This window comes from Pelecanus crispus, chromosome 5 (assembly GCF_030463565.1).
Source record: "Pelecanus crispus isolate bPelCri1 chromosome 5, bPelCri1.pri, whole genome shotgun sequence".
NCBI classification, from domain to species: domain Eukaryota; kingdom Metazoa; phylum Chordata; class Aves; order Pelecaniformes; family Pelecanidae; genus Pelecanus; species Pelecanus crispus.
Genome location: NC_134647.1, coordinates 21,552,334 through 21,572,795, shown reverse-complemented (window position 1 = coordinate 21,572,795; position 20,462 = coordinate 21,552,334). Strand labels below are relative to the sequence as shown.

The 20,462-nt window shown below is 33.8% G+C and overlaps 1 protein-coding gene across 10 annotated transcripts in view; it reads left to right on the top strand.

Annotated features, from left to right (window-relative positions):
- The window catches only part of LOC104029146 (sodium channel protein type 2 subunit alpha), a 60,726-nt gene that overhangs the window by 19,022 nt on the left and 21,242 nt on the right, over positions 1 to 20,462 (top strand). For all 10 annotated transcript variants that reach the window (XM_075710730.1, XM_075710734.1, XM_075710727.1 and 7 more), the window contains exons 12-16: positions 979 to 1,111; positions 3,478 to 3,716; positions 6,638 to 6,811; positions 8,099 to 8,455; positions 10,498 to 10,983. In XM_075710730.1, coding sequence (XP_075566845.1) covers positions 979 to 1,111; positions 3,478 to 3,716; positions 6,638 to 6,811; positions 8,099 to 8,455; positions 10,498 to 10,983 — 1,389 coding nt within the window. The remainder of the gene's footprint in view (positions 1 to 978; positions 1,112 to 3,477; positions 3,717 to 6,637; positions 6,812 to 8,098; positions 8,456 to 10,497; positions 10,984 to 20,462) is intronic.

Below are 20,462 nucleotides of genomic sequence, written 5' to 3'. Positions count from 1 at the left end.
AATGCTCAAAAATGGGTTTTCATCTTCACACTAAGATAGCCTTGAAATCCCTCATGAGTTCTGTGGGCTTTTTTATTCTTTTTCTGGATGGGGACAGAATAATGAGAAAAAGAGTGAGTGGTTTCCATGAATCGCAGAATCGGTGGTAAAGCAGGAACCAAGATTTGGGAACTTTTTAATCCCACTCCTCTGTTTAGATCCCTAGGCCACACTCCAGAAGAAAAGCAAAGCAACCGTAAGGACGCCTACATGCTGGGGTAGTGACACGTTAGGCACATTTAAATCAGAGCTGGGTATTATTGCTTTGAAAAGGTAATTAGAAGCCATACAAAACAGAGAGGACTTGCATATTCATTGCAAGAATATATCACAAATTCTGTATGAGCATTGCAGTGGGTGAGAATTAGGTAGAAGAAATATTAAATAAGATGTGATTTTTTTCCTCATATAAAATTTCCCAACCACATTTATCAGGTTAAGAATGCAGTACATAGTATTAGAGAGATAATTAATTCCTAGAATTATACTCATGTTTCTATCAAAGTTACTTTTTAAAATAAGTACTTATTTCTGTACTCGCACTTTAATTAATTAACATGACTAGCTGCTGGAAATTAAGGTGACAGGTTTCAACTTTGATCTTTTTTTTCCTTGAAAGAATAATAATAATCACTAGGAAAAAGATACCTAGCAAAAGTTTTGTTCACTCAGTCATTTAAATGAGAACAACCTTTGGTCCCACATTGCCTTGGTATTGTGTCCCCCCAGGTGATTATTTGTAGCACTGTACAAAATTCCTGCTGAGTTCCTCAATAAAGAACAGAGACATTCCTACAGGAACAGAAACCTTCAGTGTATAAGAAAAGTCTAGTATGCTGCACAAAGCTGATTTTGATCATCACTACAATATTTATATGGTAAATATTGTTAATTGGCTGTTGAAAAGGATGGTTTAATTCCTCAGTATTTCATTTACAGGGCACCACTACAGAAACAGAAATAAGAAAAAGGCGGCTGAGTTCTTATCAAATTTCCATGGAAATGCTGGAAGATTCTGCTGCAAGACAAAGAGCAATGAGTATAGCCAGCATACTTACAAACACAATGGAAGGTATTTGATGCATTTTATCTGACAGGCAGTTCAGTGAATTTCTGCTAACTACATGTACAGAGCAATTACTTACATAATTTCCTTTGTAAATGTAAAACTGGACATGTGAAATCTCTGCACGTCGGATACAAAAGGCTTTTGAGCATTTCTAAGATCATTTACATGTTCTAAATGCTTAGTCATTTATTTTTCATGACACCTTCCAAAATAATTACTCTATTGAGTGGACTAACAGAGACAAAATAATCATAGCTAGGGAAGTGCCAGAGCCCCGAACAGAGAATACAGGGATTTTCTTCCTATAAGACCTCAACAGGAAAAATCAATTAACCTACACAGGAATTGCTGTGATAAAGGCAGTGATGTGCTAGAACAGTAATTTCTTTTAAATCCAAGGACAGACAATAGGAAATTGGAATGAAAAAGGTAGTTTTAAAGAAAACAACCAACTGTAGTCAACCCATGCCAATGCAAATGAACTGCCTTCCTTAAGCATTTCTTAAACTTTCTTAGGTAAGTATACCAAAGATAAAAAATATTATATTTACTACATGAAAAAGCATGCATTGTTGGAATTGTTTTGCTTATTTAATGGAAACTGAGTACACTCACACTTCATGCATATGCCATTAAAATACTTTTATAAGCTTAAAGGATCTATCTACTGGATACTCGTACAGTGTGACAGCTGTTATAGTCAGACAAACCCTGCAGCTGTCATACAACACACATTCTAAAAGGACAAAAAATTACCAAGCAAATTTACAGTGTTCTTAGGATTACTGTAAGTCAGAATTGAAATATACTCTTTCCTCTCAGAAGAACAAATAGATCCCAGACTAATTGTAGTCAGAAATATAAGGCTTATATCACCTCGTTTCTTCTAGAAGTATTCACGAACCCTCCTCACAGACATGTATCTTTCTATCTTCCTACTTTAGTACAAGCATGAAATGTTGGTATCTCTTGATTCTTGGTGTGCAATTCTTAGTTCTCCCAGGTAGAGAGGATATGTCTATAGAGGGTGCTGCTCTCTTCCTCCAGCTGATTAGTTTGTCCTTCCATTCTTCTGGCCAGAAAAAAACCATGTCAATGTAATCTATATTGTCCTGACAGTTACGTCCTACCCACAACTGTTTTCTGTTATTGCAGAAGTTGCTAAGTGCAAGCAATGGAGTATTCTGTGCCAACTCAGCATCAATGAGCTAGCTGTGGCAACTGACCTTTTAACTTCCCTTAATTCCACCCATATAGGACAATATTGGAGGCAAAAATCAATCCACTGGTCCTCGAAGTGTAGAGTTTAGTGCTAAATCCTTATTAGCAAATACTGTAAAACAGCATGTTTGCTATTTTAGCAAAATCACCCGTAAGTGGCATGATGATGGAGACCTCTCTTTTCTCTAAAGGATGTCTGAAAACTGGCAAATTTCAGATTTGGGTTGATGTCACTATGCAGAAATTTTATTGAAACTGTTGTGGCCATTTCTTACGTATTTTGTAGTCTAAGTATTTCTCACTTAAGCAAATACTAATCTTCCTTCTGGGCTGACCTCAAACATGTCATCACATTAGACATTCATCCTTCCTATTATTAACTAAGTAGAAGTTTGTATTCTTCTGTAACTTTGACAATATTGACAGTGAAATGGAGAAAAAGTAGTTTGTAAAGGTTATAATTGAGGGCAGAGTTGCTCTGCTAATACTAACGTTGTTCTGCTTCTCAATTGATAGACTGCAACTGCACAAGATGAAGTCAAATGATAATTTTTAACATAAGAAAATGGGCATTCTGTGTATTAAAAATATTGATTCAAATAAGCAATGATAGGTATGAACACCGAGTGATTTATCTGTTATGCTATTGTAGTGGTTCAGTGTAGTAGCAAATATAATAGTTTTAGTAGCTCAAATCAGAATATGTACGCATGTTACATACTTAACACAAAAATTTTATATTTTATGAAGCTTATACAAATTATATACATCAGCTCACTGATTATGAAGTCACATTAACTTTTAATATCCAAAATTAAGACATCTGCTGCGAGCAAGTCAACTAGCCTAAACTAAATGTCTAGACCCTCCCTACTGTCATGGGAAAGAGACAAACACATTTCTCTCTTTAGATAGATATCTGAGATGATTGACTCTTTAGAGAGAACTTCACTGTCCACTGGTTGTAGAGGAGCTTAAATAAATTAGATGCCTTACTTTAAGATGGCTAAACATAGGTGAGGGAAATCCCATGTTAGTGTGAGATGTTTATTTGAATGATTTAATCTTTTTACATATTTTAAACAAGAACTTCCAGTGGATATAATTGGAATATTCATTATTTGTTAATTTTTTCTATTTTTTTTCAGAACTTGAAGAATCCAGACAGAAATGCCCACCATGCTGGTACAGATTTGCAAATACTTTCTTGATCTGGGATTGCTGGAGTCCATGGTTAAAAGTAAAACACGTCGTCAATTTAGTTGTGATGGATCCATTTGTTGATCTTGCTATAACTATTTGCATTGTTTTAAACACCTTGTTTATGGCCATGGAACATTATCCAATGACAGAACAGTTTAGCAGTGTCCTTTCTGTGGGAAACCTGGTAAGTGGTTTGTCATGCACTACTTGGTGTAAAAATACCTGTTTCTAAAAGAAGAAATGCATGAAGGCATTACATTGGTTTTAAATTTATTCCAGGTTGGTTTTTATCAGTTTTAATCAGTTTAGAAACTGTATATATGATTTCATAGATAAAGTGATTTTTGCTGGAGCCTTTAACTTTCATTAATCTATTTTGTAACTACTATAATGAAATAACTGAATATGTGTGGAAGTGCAGTCTTCACTGGTTTGTCAGGTTGCTTGAGGTTTACCTTGGGTTTTTTCTTCAAAATGTCATGGTAGAGTATCTAATTTTTACCATGATACTGATATTCCATCACAGAAAATATTTTTCTTCTGTAAGAAATTGATGAAATATTCAGATATCAGAATTTCTCTGAATTTTTTTCAGTTACACTACAGTGAAAGTACAGTTCCAAGAAAGGCATATTTCTTGTTACCAGTAAGTCCTTGCCACTTTAGGTAACTAAAAAATACTTATTAAACTAGAATATTATTATTTATTCTCTAACAAAAAAGCACCTTGTATCCGTAAGTTTATTAGTGATGCCTTTCCTGATTTTAACCTGATCCGTTTCTGAGCAGATACCTAAATGTGGCATACACTTAAATGTTCTTCTCTGTTTCTCCCCATTTGCTTCTAATGCTCAGGAAGCAGAGGACTGAACCTTGCAAGTGTTCGTTTCAGAAGAAGATTGATACATTTTTAATTTTTTGCCAGCTCACATAACTACCAATAGTTTACACAGGAGAGGTCTGGATTGACTCACACAGCATGCAGTCCTGAAAATCAAAACAAACCAAGTGCTCTGAAGTAATCACTCAAAAAGATTAATTTTGAAAAGTCTGCTAATATTTAAATGGAGCAGTAATAGATTTCTCATTCAGAGTATGTTTTAAAGTCTAAACATTTTCCTTATATGTACTGGTAATAAATCCTTCTATGACTTTTTTAAAAACTAGAACTAAAATTGAAATTACTACCTACATGTTCTTGTGTGCATTCCAGTTTCCTTTCTCCTGGACAAAAACCTAATTGCTGGCATATTCTTATATTCATCATAGATTACAGAATATTTTATTTTAAAATGTTGGTCTGTCATATTGTTAGAATTATTTCTCTCCAACCATTTATACTTACAAGGTCTTCCGCCTTTTCCCATGTTGTATTTTTATTTTTTTACTCTAAGCTAGCAACAGTCATATTTTTAACTACCTTTGTAACAATCCAGTATCCTTAATTAGGACTATATATATGCCATGAATACTATTCATGCTGGTTTCAATTAAATTCTCTGCTCCTCACTGTATTAATCTATTAACCTTAATTTTGTGATTTCCATTGAAAATATGTTAATTTAGTCCTTGCTTGTGACATCACGGTCTGTTTGAGGATAAATTAAATATGACAAATATGACTCTGCCTTTTCTTTAGCATTTTAATAAGAAGGAAGAAACAGTACTAAAATGCAATGATTCATTTTCATAATACTAAAATTCATTCAGTATTCAAAAGTCCTAAGTAATTATAAGAAAACTTGAGTTTACTTCTGTTAAAATGGATTTTTGTGTGTTTGGGGATGCAGTTATGCTCAAAAGTAGTTTGTGAATGGAATGCGTTATTTTGTGAAGGAAATATTTTAAAATGAAATTGTTTTCATTGCTTTTGTTTCAATTATTTTGACAAATATGACAATTTTGTCAAGAATAATCTTCTTTGTTGCGTTCTCTTTACCGCACATAGCAATACCTGTTACATTCTTCTGATTTTATGGTAACATCTCTCATGTATCAATTTAATAGTATAGTGCTTCTTGCTATATTTTTGCTTTCTCAAAAGTATACACTTTAAAATATTTACACTTTGACAATGGTTAATGTTTCCACAGCATTATATCCACCTCCTAATATTCTTAAATTAAAAGGTAATCATGAGTGTAGTTATATAGTGTAAAAAGCTTTGCTTCCACAAAACTTGCTGTAGGATGACTGAGAACAAGCTGGGTAAAGAATTATGACAAAGCAATGGCAGAGTATGTTGGTGCACTTCAGTAGACTTTTGGATCATCTAGGATATCCTTTGAGTGTTGTGCAGAATATTCATATGTTTTTAGTGGTTTTGCATTATGCTCCAAAACTACTTTATTATGCTGCACAAACCACTGATCACTACTCATTGCAAGAAAGTGTTGGGTTAAATGCTGGACTTTAAAACGCTAAGGAGGGTTGATAATCTCACATTTGGCACTTCCAGATATTTCAATGAACATTATCATCATGATGTTCTTTTTCCCCAAAGGGAATAGCTATCACACAGAATAGTAGCTGTGCGTGAAACCTCTATATTTTTACAAAAAGCCCAGTGCAAGAAATTCCAACTTCTCCTGTCTATTCCAACCATACTCATCAACTCTGACCTGAAAGACAGACCTTAGAGTCTGTCCTCAGAGAGTCTGACCTTAGAGAGTTTCTTCTAACAATTCTGTTTAGACTGTGAGCAAGGAAAAAAATTGCTGTCAAGTCTTCTTTTGCTTTACTGGGACTATCCTCTAGAGACAGGACTGAAAACACCGGATCATATCACATCATCTGCTGGATGGATAGTCCAGCACATTGTCAGTCAAATATGAACTGGAGCTGAGCTGCTGACTGGTGAATAGCTTTTTATAGGTTCATCAAACCTCTGCCCTCCTATATCTGTCCTGATTTAGTGATTTGTTTTTAATTATCACTCTTCAGTGTCAAGAAATACTTAGATGCCATTTGGAGACAGCAATCAGCTGTTTTTTATAGTAACAGGTACAAGTAACAGGTATGAGAACACAAGCTGGATTAGAAAAATTTACTCAGGTATATAAATTGCTCATAACAACTCAACTAAGTAATTACATTTTGTTTTAGGTATTCACTGGGATATTCACAGCAGAAATGGTACTAAAGATAATTGCCATGGACCCTTATTATTATTTCCAAGAAGGCTGGAATATTTTTGATGGTATTATCGTTAGCCTTAGTTTAATGGAGCTTGGTCTTGCAAATGTCGAAGGATTATCTGTTCTTCGGTCATTCAGATTGGTAAATACCTTGATAATTAAATATTTGCATGCAATTCTCTCACTCGAAAAAAATGTGCCAATGTCTGTAATAATTACCAGTATTGTAAAGATATATTATACATTTAAATCGCTCACACTATTTTTCATATATGCCTAATTTGCAAGCCATATTTGATAAGTACAAGTTTAAGGTGTTTGCCAATTGATATCCTTTGATATCTTTTGGCATCAAATTATCCTACTGATACCCTATCCTACTGATACCCTATCCTACTGATATCCTTTGCCAGCATAAGACTAACTGCTACCTTTTGAGACTTTTACAAATCTTTGTTATACTGATTTCATTAAGATTCATCAAAGCTGAATACCTGTAAAAACATACATATTGCCACCAGCATAAAGAATTGTAACATTTTTAGTCTTTATATTGTGAACATTACTTTGTGTTACTCATAAAGCCCCTAAGTAGATCCTCTCTTCACAACATTTATTTTAATGGGCACTGAGAATAAACATTTAGTAACTCCATTACATATAACAGAGTCATAACAATCTGACTTCAGGATAACACTTAAGCTGAAATATCACTGAACTTCTACTAGAAATGTCTTTTTATAGCAATTAGTATTGTACACAAACTAATTTATAGTTATGTTTACTGGGGGCACAAGATTAATGATTTAGAAGTCTGTATTACTTATAGATATCACATTACTTGAAAACCTAGGATATTTCCTAATATACAGAGCAGGAAGTAGTGACTTAGTTTATTAGCACCAGTTGCAATGGTACCTAACTTCACATACCACAGTTTGGTTACTGAATATTATTTTTAAGTTAGTCTTTAGAATTTGAATGGACATGACAATATCAGTATCAAATTGTTGCTTCAAAAACTGTCCTCTAACTAAGCCTGGAAGACCTAATGTGGTGCTGAGGGAAATGTGGAACCAAGCCGCTGGCAAAGAGGGTGTAGTGAAGGTGATGAAAAGAGTACAAACTCCTAAAATGTCTTTAAGAATTATTCAGTAATCATCTGTAAGTGGATGTTTAAAAATATTAAAATCAAATGGGATACAAATGCAAATTTGGGTTTTTTTTCTATGTGCATCACTAAGATGAAGTGCTGAATATTGCAGTTTAGGCAAATACTCCATGCTTCCTGCTTTCCATTAAAATAATAATATGTTCCTACTGAAGAATAAATTAATCTACAGAAACTGATATGCTCTGCTAAACAACTTGGACCTAGCTTCTACTTCATAACTAACACTAATGATTCCTCTGCATTTTTGTTTTTCAGCTTCGAGTTTTTAAATTAGCAAAATCTTGGCCAACTCTAAATATGCTGATTAAGATTATTGGCAACTCAGTGGGGGCTTTGGGAAACCTGACCCTGGTGCTGGCCATCATTGTGTTCATTTTCGCTGTGGTTGGGATGCAGCTGTTTGGGAAAAGCTACAAGGAGTGTGTCTGCAAGATCTCCAGTGACTGTGTGCTTCCACGCTGGCACATGCATGACTTTTTCCACTCTTTCCTGATTGTATTCCGAGTGCTGTGTGGAGAATGGATAGAAACGATGTGGGACTGCATGGAGGTTGCAGGCCAAACCATGTGCCTTATTGTTTTCATGCTGGTCATGGTGATTGGAAACCTAGTGGTACGTGACGAACATTTTTGAACATTAACTCTGATGCAAAATGTACATAACTTACAGCTAGGCAATGAGAATGTTTGTCATACTTCTGTTTAGAATTAAAAAATAATTCTGAATGTGCTAGATTTTGGGTAAAAACATATGATGATTCCCTTCTCCCCCTTTTCACTCATTTCCATACACTGAAGTACTCTCGCTATGGATCCATGAATTGAGGAATATACCAAAATGACAAATCAAACACCCTATCATGGGAGTGCTGCAGCTAATTTAGAGGTGCTGTTTAAATCCAAATGTCTTCCTAACTACTCTTGAAGTAATAAAGCTTATGCTGCGCCAGTTCCTGGGCAGCTGCTTCTTCGGAGAAGAAAATCTAACGGACTTTCTTACACCCATTATAGCTAATTCCAGCACTAATACTTCTGACTTAATAAAAATAAAGTATAATGTAGCTGTTCTTATATAGAATCTCTTGAATTTAAGTACTGAACTTTTTGGCCTGTTTAGGTGTAAAAAACAAAAACAAAATACAGAATGATTGGACATCCACCCTAAAAATGTGTTTGAAAGCTTCTAACTCCAAATTATAGAAGAAACGTTTATAGAAAAACCTTAATTCAAGCTGACAAGTTCAAGTTCCAAAGGTTCAATTGATAAATATTGAATTGGTGAGAACTTCTTAGAAATCAGGATTATAATTGGAATGCAGCATTTACACGTTTATTTTATTTTTGAGTTTCTTTTACTGTTCATCTTTGCAGTTCATTGTGATATACCTAAAAACTATATTTCATTACCTGTCAAAATTCTCTTCCTTTAGTGATATATTTTAACATGATTTAAATTTTTATAAAATAGAATTCAAAATGTTCATATCCTAGTCATTTACATGACCTTGCAATCTTGACATTGTATCAGCAGAAATGTACAGAGCCCCAGAAAGTTATTTATGATCAGTAACCTGCTCTATTGCTTTTTAGCATTAGCTTCAGCATAGAAATACTGTTTCAGATTCATATTGCCTTCTTTCTTCCAAGTGTCTTTTTACATTCTGGGTTCTTTTCTGGAGTTGTGAAAGTCTGCAGAATTAAATCTCATAGTACTAATGAGAGACCTAACACATTTAACAATGGGGAAGTTTGTTTATGTCATTTTGCATATCATAACAACTTCTGATGCCTGGTGGTGTATCAGACTGAAAGTATGAAATGATTAATTGCTTGTAAGCTTTAGTGAAATAGCTACAGTTTCTGGGAGATTATATTAAAACAACAATAGTGATGTTCGAATTCTGAGGCAATAAACCACAGTTCTCATGCAATACTGGTGCTAAGATTGTTACCTTCTGATGAAAGAAGTCCATTTAATTTTAAATTCCTACATAAGAGAAAACAAAATTTTAATTTTTTGCCAAGTGAAAAAGGAAAAAAATCTAATTACAAATAATACAGTATTATTGTAAATAATAAAGTGTAAAATTAATTTTTAAATATTCCTTTTATCCTTTTATGACAAGCTTTATAGAATTTAAGAGAAAAGCCCAGAATTAAGGGAAAATCACAGTCTCATGGTATAATCTTCCAAAGAGTAGTTAGAAAGTATGAGTAAGTTATTATAGCATTAACTGATACAATTTTCTAAAATATCTGCATCATAGAAACCCTTCTAATTGTATGAATCATGTTTATTTAACTCTACTTAAATTCAAAGTGATTTTAAGAGATTTAGACAGAAGCCTTTCAAACCTCTGATGAATGTGTATAGCTAGAATTTTTATAATTTTTTTTTTTTAGAGTCTAAGCAACCATGCTACTTCAAAGAAAGATCAAAAGTTTAAAATATTTAGGTATTAGCTTATCTGTTTTTATCTTCTGAGTGAATACTGATCAAAACAAGGAGATATTTTGTAATTTAAGGTGCTATATGGTTGTCTAAAATCAGTGAATGTTTTTCAGAACAATTGTGCTATTTGACAGTTTCCTGTAAAAATACTCACTTCCTATATGTATGTATTTACTATGCAGCTGTATTCTCTCATCTTTTAGGTATTGAACCTATTTCTGGCCTTGCTGCTGAGCTCATTTAGTTCAGACAACCTTGCTGCTACTGATGATGATAATGAAATGAACAATCTCCAGATTGCTGTGGCAAGGATTCAGAAGGGAATAGATTATGTTAAAAAAAAGATACAGGAGTTCATCCAAAAAGCCTTCGTTAGAAAGCAGAAAGCTTTAGAGGAAATCAAAGCACTTGAAGAGCTAAACAACAAGAAAGACAGCTGCATTTCCAATCATACTGCTGTTGAAATAAGCAAAGATCTGAATAATCTTAAAGATGGGAATGGAACCACCAGTGGTGTAGGAACAGGCAGCAGTGTGGAAAAATACGTAATCGATGAAAACGATTACATGTCATTCATAAACAACCCAGGCCTCACTGTGACAGTGCCAATTGCAGTTGGAGAATCAGATTTTGAAAATGTAAACACAGAAGAATTTAGCAGTGAATCTGATATGGAAGAAAGCAAACAGGTAGGATTTTTTGTATCTTAACAATTAAATTGTAGTAATGCACTTACATATTTCTTAATTACATATTTAGAATTGTTTTAAAACTGTCTTATCACATGTAAATATATTTTATATTTTATTATTTTATGTAATTATAATTCAAGAAAAAAATTACCCTATGTGATGGTATACTAGGGGGTCCTCAGAGTTTACATTTTTAATACTCTGTTTATTAGCATTTGGAAGATGTATCATTTTAAATATGATTATTCCTTTCACAATTTTATGAGGCTTGAGGACTAGCACACATTTCATAAAGCATTCTTTCTGTAGTACCTATAATGTGATCAGGTTCTATGGAATAAGAGTATTGTAGAAGGCTAAGGAACAAACGAGTATACAGCTTTGCATACCCAATCAAATATAAGTGGAGAAAAAATATTTTTTCCTATACTTAGGGTAGTTCTAAAAATGAACCCTGAGGCATCATAAATCAGTGATGTATTCTGGATTATCTAAAAAGTTTTGTAATACTCGTACAGATTTTGGGCTCAGAGACTATGGCTGGCTGAACTGAAGTAATCCAGATACCAATCAATGTCATGGTAAAGCAGTTATCCTGGGGAACAGAATAATCTTGTAATATAGATGCATGTGGAAACAGTTTACTTGAAAGCCTTACGCTATTATTATTGTGCAAAGGGACAGAAGTTCGTCTAAAAACCAGGAGCCATGTGCCTCAAAATATAAGTGTCTCAAATACCAGAAGTGATCATGAACAGGTGATAATGGTATTCAAGGAAAACTTTGTATGTTGGAGTAATGATCAATGAGAAGCTAATAAATGCATTAGCAGAGTATAATTATATTCAATGCCATTAAAAATGTAGGAACTGTGAGGCTTAAGGGATCAGGAACCATGAATAAATACGTTTTCAGTTAGAGTAGAAACTATAATGTTGTGTGATAACTCAGTAACACAAAATGGTTTGTTTACCATAAAGAAAGCTCTTCTAGAAAGAAATCTTGCATTCATGACTGTATCATAGGTGTAGAGATGCCATATTTGCAAATAATGATGTATTCCTCAGCAATACCAAACTATACCACATAACATTAATGAATAGCCATGATCCAGTTAATCACGGTATGGGTTTTGTGCTAAAGAACATAAAGAAACATAAAGAGTGTGTGTTTATTTGCAACCGCAAAGAAGGTTACTCTGCATAACAATTGTGAGATTAAAAGCAAGATGTTCTATCATCTGAGTTGCTCAGTTATGAGACAAACATTTTCAATGCAGATGTGTAAGATAGTATAACAGTAGTGCTAATCCATGACAATTTAAGAATATAAGACATACAGGAAGCGTAAAGTGATATAATTTATGAGATCAACTAGTATCAAAAAAAGCTTTCAGAGTGACTCTGGGTCTGAGAGTTAAGTATTTTTCATGTAAGCTGATCTAATAAAAGTTAATTGTCTTTTCCAATGAACATTTAGCAAAGTCTTCTAAGCCTATTCATATATTCTGGTGTTCTTTAAAATGACATTATACTATAAATTTTCTGCTTTCCTTGTGGTTAGTTTTGATAAATACACTGATGAGTGCATTCCTAGTAACTCCATCTTATGAAGTTACATGCCTATAAATTTCCTGAATATGTTACTTTTTAAAAAGTTTGCAATATGCGTTATGAAGTTGGGAGGCTTATAAGCTGTGCAGCTGCTAAATGTGTGGTTACGTGACGTTAGCCTCTGCAGCAGAGGTGTCTTGGGAAGTTCCCATCCACACCTGGCTCCTGATCCCCTGGCAGTCTTTACCACTTTCTCTGCTACAGTGCTTGTGGGCCTGTACTATAAGGCATGTCACTGGAGTGATGTAAGTTAAACATCATCATCCCATAGGTATTATTTGTCTATTTCTTTAAGATAGATTGAATGGTTCAGTTTACAGTGTACTACCACATATTCTATCAGAACAGATGAGGACAAAACAAAACGCAATGCAAAGGCAAAGTCCTCTGCTTTGCAAGTGAATATATGATGTAAGTACACCCCAAGAAAATGGAGTAAAAGCCCTTGTTCTGCTGAGAAGTTCTGAATCATACCAATTTCAAGGTGACTTTCACAAGTCAATTGCTGTGTTCATTCCCATCTTTGCTTGGTTCAGGCATCATGCTTTTTTCTTCTAAGGCCATCCTGAAGTTTCAGGACTGTAATAAATCAAAAGGGATTTTGCCTTTTTTTTATGGACTTGAGATGTATCCAGATATCCAATCCAAAAGTCTGTATAAGCAATTTGAAAGTTAAAATTTCAGGTGGCTGTGGGAAATGCGCCAGTAAATGATGGATGGTGTTTATATTAAGAACTTGCGGAGAAATTTTCAATGGGGATAGGATAAGTTTAGGATTTCTGTGGAACCTCAAGATTTCCACAGAATGTAATAATCACTACCATTGCAAAGCAGGGGCAATAATGCTTCCCTCAAGTTCTGCTCACACACAACTGTTTAGCGTTTAACTGTTTGACATGTATTCATACAGTGCAAGTGTGCATATTGTGAATGGTATCTAATAAGACAGGAATTTCTTACCAGTGCCCTGAAAATTGTGAATTCTGTATTAATTGCAGTTACTGTTCTGGATTCCTTATTCCATTCCTTCTGGATGATTTTTAGGGAAAGGATAAAGTGCTTTTTTTTATTGTGTGTAAAAAAATCAACCTGCTTTGGTAATATATGAACGGATGTTCTGATGTGTGACAGGAATTTGTGAAGATTCCCAATCTTCTCCTACCAAGTCAACAGTACTGTTGAATCTTTTGCTGCCTTTTGATTGTCTTTTGAGGAAGAGAAAGAGTATATTGGCGCAGTGTTAAAGTTACCTTTCTAGGACAGTACACCATCATTTGCTTTATTTTGCCTCTCAAGGGATACCACTGAGACAACATTGCTGCTAGGAGAAGGCCTGGTCTGCAAAAGGAGGGGTAAGAGATGGGGCAGAACTTTCCCTGCCTTAACTGGGGCAGTACTTAGCACTTAAAATACCCTCAGGAGGTTTCCTCTTTAAAAACTTTTTATTCAACAACAGGGCTGTGGGAAGCTAGGTCTGCACAGGAACTGTAAAATGAACCATTTTTTCTGGTGTCTTACTGAGTGTCACGGATGTTAAGAGCAGAGTGATTATTTAAAGTCTGTCAGCAATAACAGGTCATGATAGAAGTCGGGCAGGGGCTGTGTGCCCCTGAAGAATATGCCAAAAGCAGGTAATTACTATAGAAATTGTAACCGTGGGTGAGTTAGGAACCAGTTGTAATTTTTCCTATATTTATTTATCAGATATACTATGGTACAAAATAATTGTAGACACCAAGTTTCTTTTGGAAGACTGGTTCCTCTCCATCCCCCACCCCCCCTCCTTCATAAAAACACTTTCTTTCAATTAATTTGCTAGTTAATAACTTCCCAAATCTGCCAGAATCTGTTCTGGATCCTGGTTGCAAGTTCCATACCTAAACAAGATCTTTCTAACACATATCAGTAGAAATTTGGGGAAGTCTCCATTTGGATGAAACAGAACAATAACATTTATTAGATATTAAGGTTACTCACTGCTTAGAGTAATAGTTGGTCAAAAGTACCTGAAAAAAGTGAACATTTCATTGATACTTTGAAGCAGGATTTTTTTAATATCTACTATCAGAAAATAGAGGTGCAATACCCAATGAAATAACCATCAGAAATAACAGATTTCTGCTCTGAAAATAAGATACTCGAGATAATTAACTTTGAAGATAATAAGAAAATTAGAAGTAACAAAAGGGGATAATTTGGTCGTTTTGAAAGTTAGCATTGTGGATGCTGTTCCTATTATAAAATATGCCTGCAAATCAGTGAAATGAATGGACTATGTTAATCTTACCAAGCTTAAGACTCCTAACTGTTGTATTTCTGTACCACTTAACAACTGTTCATTATAAGTTGATGAATAAAGTTTTGGATTTCAACATAGAAAAGTAATTTCAAAGGTATTCATCAGTTATGGAAAGCTTATTTCACAGCTAAGGAAATACATATACCTCTATCATTCAGAATTGCAAAAGCCTTTCTATCTACAGTATATGTACAGTAAGTACAAATTCAGATTGGAGAAGTAAGGCTGTTCAATTAACTTCTGAATCACAACAGATGGTTTTAATAAAATTAAAAATATCCTTCATCATCTAATCCACTGAATTTTCAAAAAGAGGAATAAGTTCAGTTTTCTCATTGGCTTCACTAGTGCCTTTGTGACTAGGTGAAGTAAAAAGACAGGAACACAGTTATTGCATTCCCAAAAGTTAAGCATTGCCATTGGGCTTCAATAAATTTCTTAGCCAAAACATACCCACTAGTGATTTGATCATTTTGTTGGGTGATTTTTTATCACATTTCTTTTAAAATATCCAACAATCTACATTCCCCTTTTCTAAAACTGACCGACTCTGGGACAGTATCTTCAAAAGTCACAGATTCTTTAAGTTATGGACTAGCTATGGATAACTAATGAATGAAACCATATCTCTGGATACACTGATGGGCCACTGTCCAGACACCAATCCAGTCCTCTTTTGAAACAATTGCAGAGATACCATAGAGTCAGAATTATATAGCATACTAAATCTAAACTAGAAACTTACACAATATTATAATTCATCACATTTAATTTGAGCAGAAATTAAGGAGGTTTATTTTCATTGAGATCTGTAAGTTCTACAACCATTATTCAAGGATGAAGGAGGAATGGGAAGACATATGTACATCTTCAAAGTATTTTGCTTACTGTATGTACATTTTTTGCAAATAAAAGAGATAATCACATAGTCAGTTAAATGAACATTAAACCAAAAAATCCCTTAAAATTTCCATTAATATGCATTAAGCACTATAAAAATACTGGAATACTTTCCAGATCTGCTAACCATGTCTTTATTAATTAATTAATTGTATTTTTATTTATGAATCACAGTTTGAGAGTGTGGATTATTAGGTCTAGCTTCTGCATTTCTTATTTCTCTAAAATAATCTAACAAGTTCTGTAGAAGAGTTTGTTGAACATTTCCAGTGGTATGTATTTCCCTTTTTGCCAACTGATCATAAAATATTTAATAATTATGTTTTAATTGTGTTAAAGCCATGTTTGAATTAGAGATTCCAAAAAGAGGAAAACTAGAGATCCTGTGTCTTGAACTTCACTACCTACCATTCTTACTTCTCACAGGGGTAAAACCAAGCTGGAGCAATCAAGAATGCAGCTCTGGTGCTTTTTAACCAGGTAGAGCAACGTGTCACCACTTTCACACAGGTTACCTAAGCAAGTTATACATATATATGTATATATATATATAATCACTTTTTAATGGATTTTGACTGGCCTGCATGCTATTCAGCTATGTACCTTCCCTATCCATTGCAAGACAGTAGAAACATGCACAGCTGCTCTCTGCTGAGTCATTGGACTCACATCACAGCATGGTCAGGCGGGATTGGCAACCCCGACATACATTTTTTAACTCTGCTAATGATTTTTCTGGATATTTTAATACAGTCTTTAGCAATAACTGCATGCTCTACAGGTTTTGAAGTATGGATCATAAAAGTACTGGAATGTTATACGTTAAAAAGGCCAAAGAAAAAGGGAGCATGCATAGTTTTTAAAAAATAAAAACAACCCTTTTTGATTCAGCCCTTATAAATGTAAACATTTAATGAAATGTGTTAAGTGATTTAGTCATGATTACTGCCACAACTTCAGCTCCTTAATGAATAACGTTTAAACTATTGCAGTAGCTACTTGCATAAAAATTACACTTACACTTTTAAATCCACAATGCACTGTAATGCAAATCTTCAAGATGCTACAAACTACATTCTGTATTCATTTGGGCAGTGCATATCTTGAGTTTTATAAACTGTAAGCAGAGCAAACAGTTTCATAATTGTTAAAATTATGCTTAGCAAATAACCCACCTTAAAAAACTCTCAAAGCAAAGCATTTTACAAATACTCTTTTCTTAAACTTTAAACTCCTTTCATAAATAGTGGTATTTTGGAATGTGTTTCATCATAGCAGTCAGTGACTGAGTTGGGGGACTTTACTTAGTGTAAACTAGAAAGACTATGGAGTAGTTGGCATCATTTTTATAAAATTCCATGTATATTTACCCTAGGGTTTTTTCATTACAGGCAAGTATAATCTCCATTGATACATAATTGGCAGAGCCTTCAGGAATAGGGACAGCAAATATCACACAGGAGCCAAAGTTGCATGAAACTGAGGAGGTCAATTTATCTTAGTAAAACTAGGCATCAAAATTTTGTTGGGATTGAGATTTCAGTCCTATAGCAGGATTCAAAGCTGTTTCCTTCAGGCAGAGTCTCACTGGCTTCAAAAGGATAACTGAATGGCTCATTTTGTACCATTGATTATAGTGTAGTATGATCTACCTATGTTATAGTATCAATTGTCCAGAGATGCCAAAAGAAATTCATATTGGTGTGTATTCTGAAAATTCTTAGATTTTACTGATTACATTTTAAACCAAGATATGCTTCAAACATCAAAAAAAACTCTAAGGTAAGAGATTTTTTAAAGTGGTTTTCTTAATATTATATAAAAGTCAAATATCATAAGATCTGAGATTTAAAGTCAGTTTAGAATCACCTTAGAATCACTGATCCCCATTATATTTTGTCACTCAATTACAGTGCAGCTTTCAAGATTCAAAGGATAAAACCTGGCTGAATTACTGAAGGCAATTTGTAATGGCTGAATCCTTTTATTTTATTGTCACTTGAATCATGAAGCCGTTTGTAAAGCTTAAAATTTTAGTTGCCTGCTCTTGCTCTTATTGAAATCTAGACTAAAATCAAATGAGAGCAAGACCAGGTCTTAAGTGAATGCATTTTCTTGTAAATGGGCACATTAACATGCTGTTGGTCAAAGCTTGTTTTAATGATCTAAGCTGTTGAAAAAAGGTCCATTGCTCTGAAAGGACAGTATGGAGGCTGACTATAAATATATTAACCAAGTATTTGGGTTGGTGATGAAGCATTTTTTAATGTTATATCTTATACAATAATATTTATAATACTATTTTCAGAAAAATATGATCCCATTGAGGTAGTCTTATTTTTTATTTTATTTTTGTGTGTGATTTCCACAGTATTGCTCAGGCTTCTGCTCTAGTCAAGCATGTTGTTTTGCTGATTCAGGCCTTGAGAATGCTGCATCATAAGCAATTGCTTTCAAAAGTATCCTTGTAAAGGAAAATGTGATATCACTGAAGATGCAAATAAGTATTTACAGGGAATGGCGTGTTCTAGAGGCTGATAATCACATTTATGAGGTGAAAAGAAGACTGTGTTAATCCGTCATGTATCTTGAGTTTCCTATTAGTTTTATTGCTAGAAAAAAAAGATCATTAATGTCACCTTATTTGAAATGCAATGGTTCTTTCCTAATTTAGGGTCTTGAAGCAAAGAAGAGGAGTTCTATTAACTTAATAAGGTTTTTTCATAATGCAATTGTTTGAGATTATTTGAAAAATAATGAAGAGAATGCTTTATGTGAAAAATAATGAAGACAATTATAGTAGGTTTTGTTTGTACTGATTATAAATTGCACTTCTGTCACTTGGTTTTTAGCAACTATGCTGACAGGACTATCTGCAACAGAGTTTACATGGAAAGATGCAGTTAAAAAACTGACTGCCTTTTAATTGGCACTCATATAGATTAATAATTGACACTTACTATGAACCTTTATCTTGCAACTATTAAGTCAGTAATTTATTTAATGATGATGGATTGGGCCATGAATTAGTTTTAATTTTCCTAACTTGAATGTGACAGATTATTACTTTAACGATATTTGGTTTTTATTTAATGAACGAACTGCCTATAATTTCAGTGACAGGTTTCAGACTTCTTATTACTTTGTATTACAGTGATATAGAATAAGAGAGTTAATTCACAAATCTTATTTCCTTTTTAAAAGAAAGCCTTACATGTGGATAATAAGGTGGTGTGCTAATAATGCTTAATATAGTGTACATCGGTGTGCATATTGGTCTGTAAATGTAATACAGAAAGCAAAGTTTAAAATATTCTCACTATATGAGGTGCACAATATTTTATTTCGGACTTACTGATCTACATGACCAGTAACAAAATGATTCCATTTAGAGGCTATACGGCTATAACTATTTTACATATATAAATTCTGGAAATCATGGAGGAAGTGCAGTATGAAAAAGGAAACATTATATTTTAGCATGTTTACTAAGCAAAAATTAACCATTGGAAACATCCAAATCTCAATGTATTTATCCAACTCTTTTCACATTTGTCAGCATAATTTTCCATGTATGACAGATGATGATATTTAAAAAGGGAAAGAATGGTTTTCAAACTCATACCTGTGTCCTTGTCGGAAAACTTTTCTATTATGCAACAAATCCTTTATTTTTGGTCACAATCCAGTAACAGCCATGCAACCTGAGGTCTGAGTGACCCTATGTTGACTACATTTGCACATGTGTGTGAAGGGCAGCTTCTTGAAACTTAACCCTGAAATTATCCATCACCCAACATGAATTTTTTTTTTTAAACTTCATTCATCTCATGTAAGAGTTGAATATGAGGAAAGAATTGCTTACCAAACTATATAAAAATATATGTACCATTTACTTCATTTCTGGCAGAAAAAAGCCCTTAGCTCCCAATGCATTTTCCTGAAGGCACTGGGTTTTAACTGAAGAGTTAAGTAGTTTAAATTTGCAGCAGTGTCTCTGAAGAAGAGAATACATGGAAATGCCTCTTTAAAAAGTATTATTTATTATTTGTTGCAAAATCATTCAAATAATCTGAACAGTATTTTTTTTCTATTCTAAAAATGTTACTATCTTGAAAACTAAATGTGAAAAGTAATTGGTATTAAGCATTCTCTCAAAAAAATTGTATAGAATGGTCTTCATATTGGTCAAAGGGCATGACCAGATCTGCTTAGCTGAAACCACAATTCTAGGCTGTGACCAAATGCCCCTTTTTTACATCAGTGCCTGTACGATTTAAAGTATTAAAGTTAGAGGTGCATTCTAGATCCCCCTCGAAATTCCTGTGTATTACTGCTACATGGTATAAACCAGAAGAATTTGACTGCCATGCTTTTTTTAATGTTGCTTTCTGATTACAAGTCTTATTTCACAGTAAAAGACAATGTATTTTGGATGAAAGCAATTAAAGATGCAAACAGTATTGACAATTGGAAACAAGTTACAAACTCTGTGTCCAATTATTGCATTAGTTGTGTGCATCTTTAGAAGGTTTGTCCTTTCAAAATATCCTTTCTTAAAAGGATAAAATTACTGGCAGTCTTGCATGACTGATAAACAGCTTGACCTGATCCAAATTCCAATGTACTTGGTAAACAGTTACTTAATTTCAGTTGCTTTATAT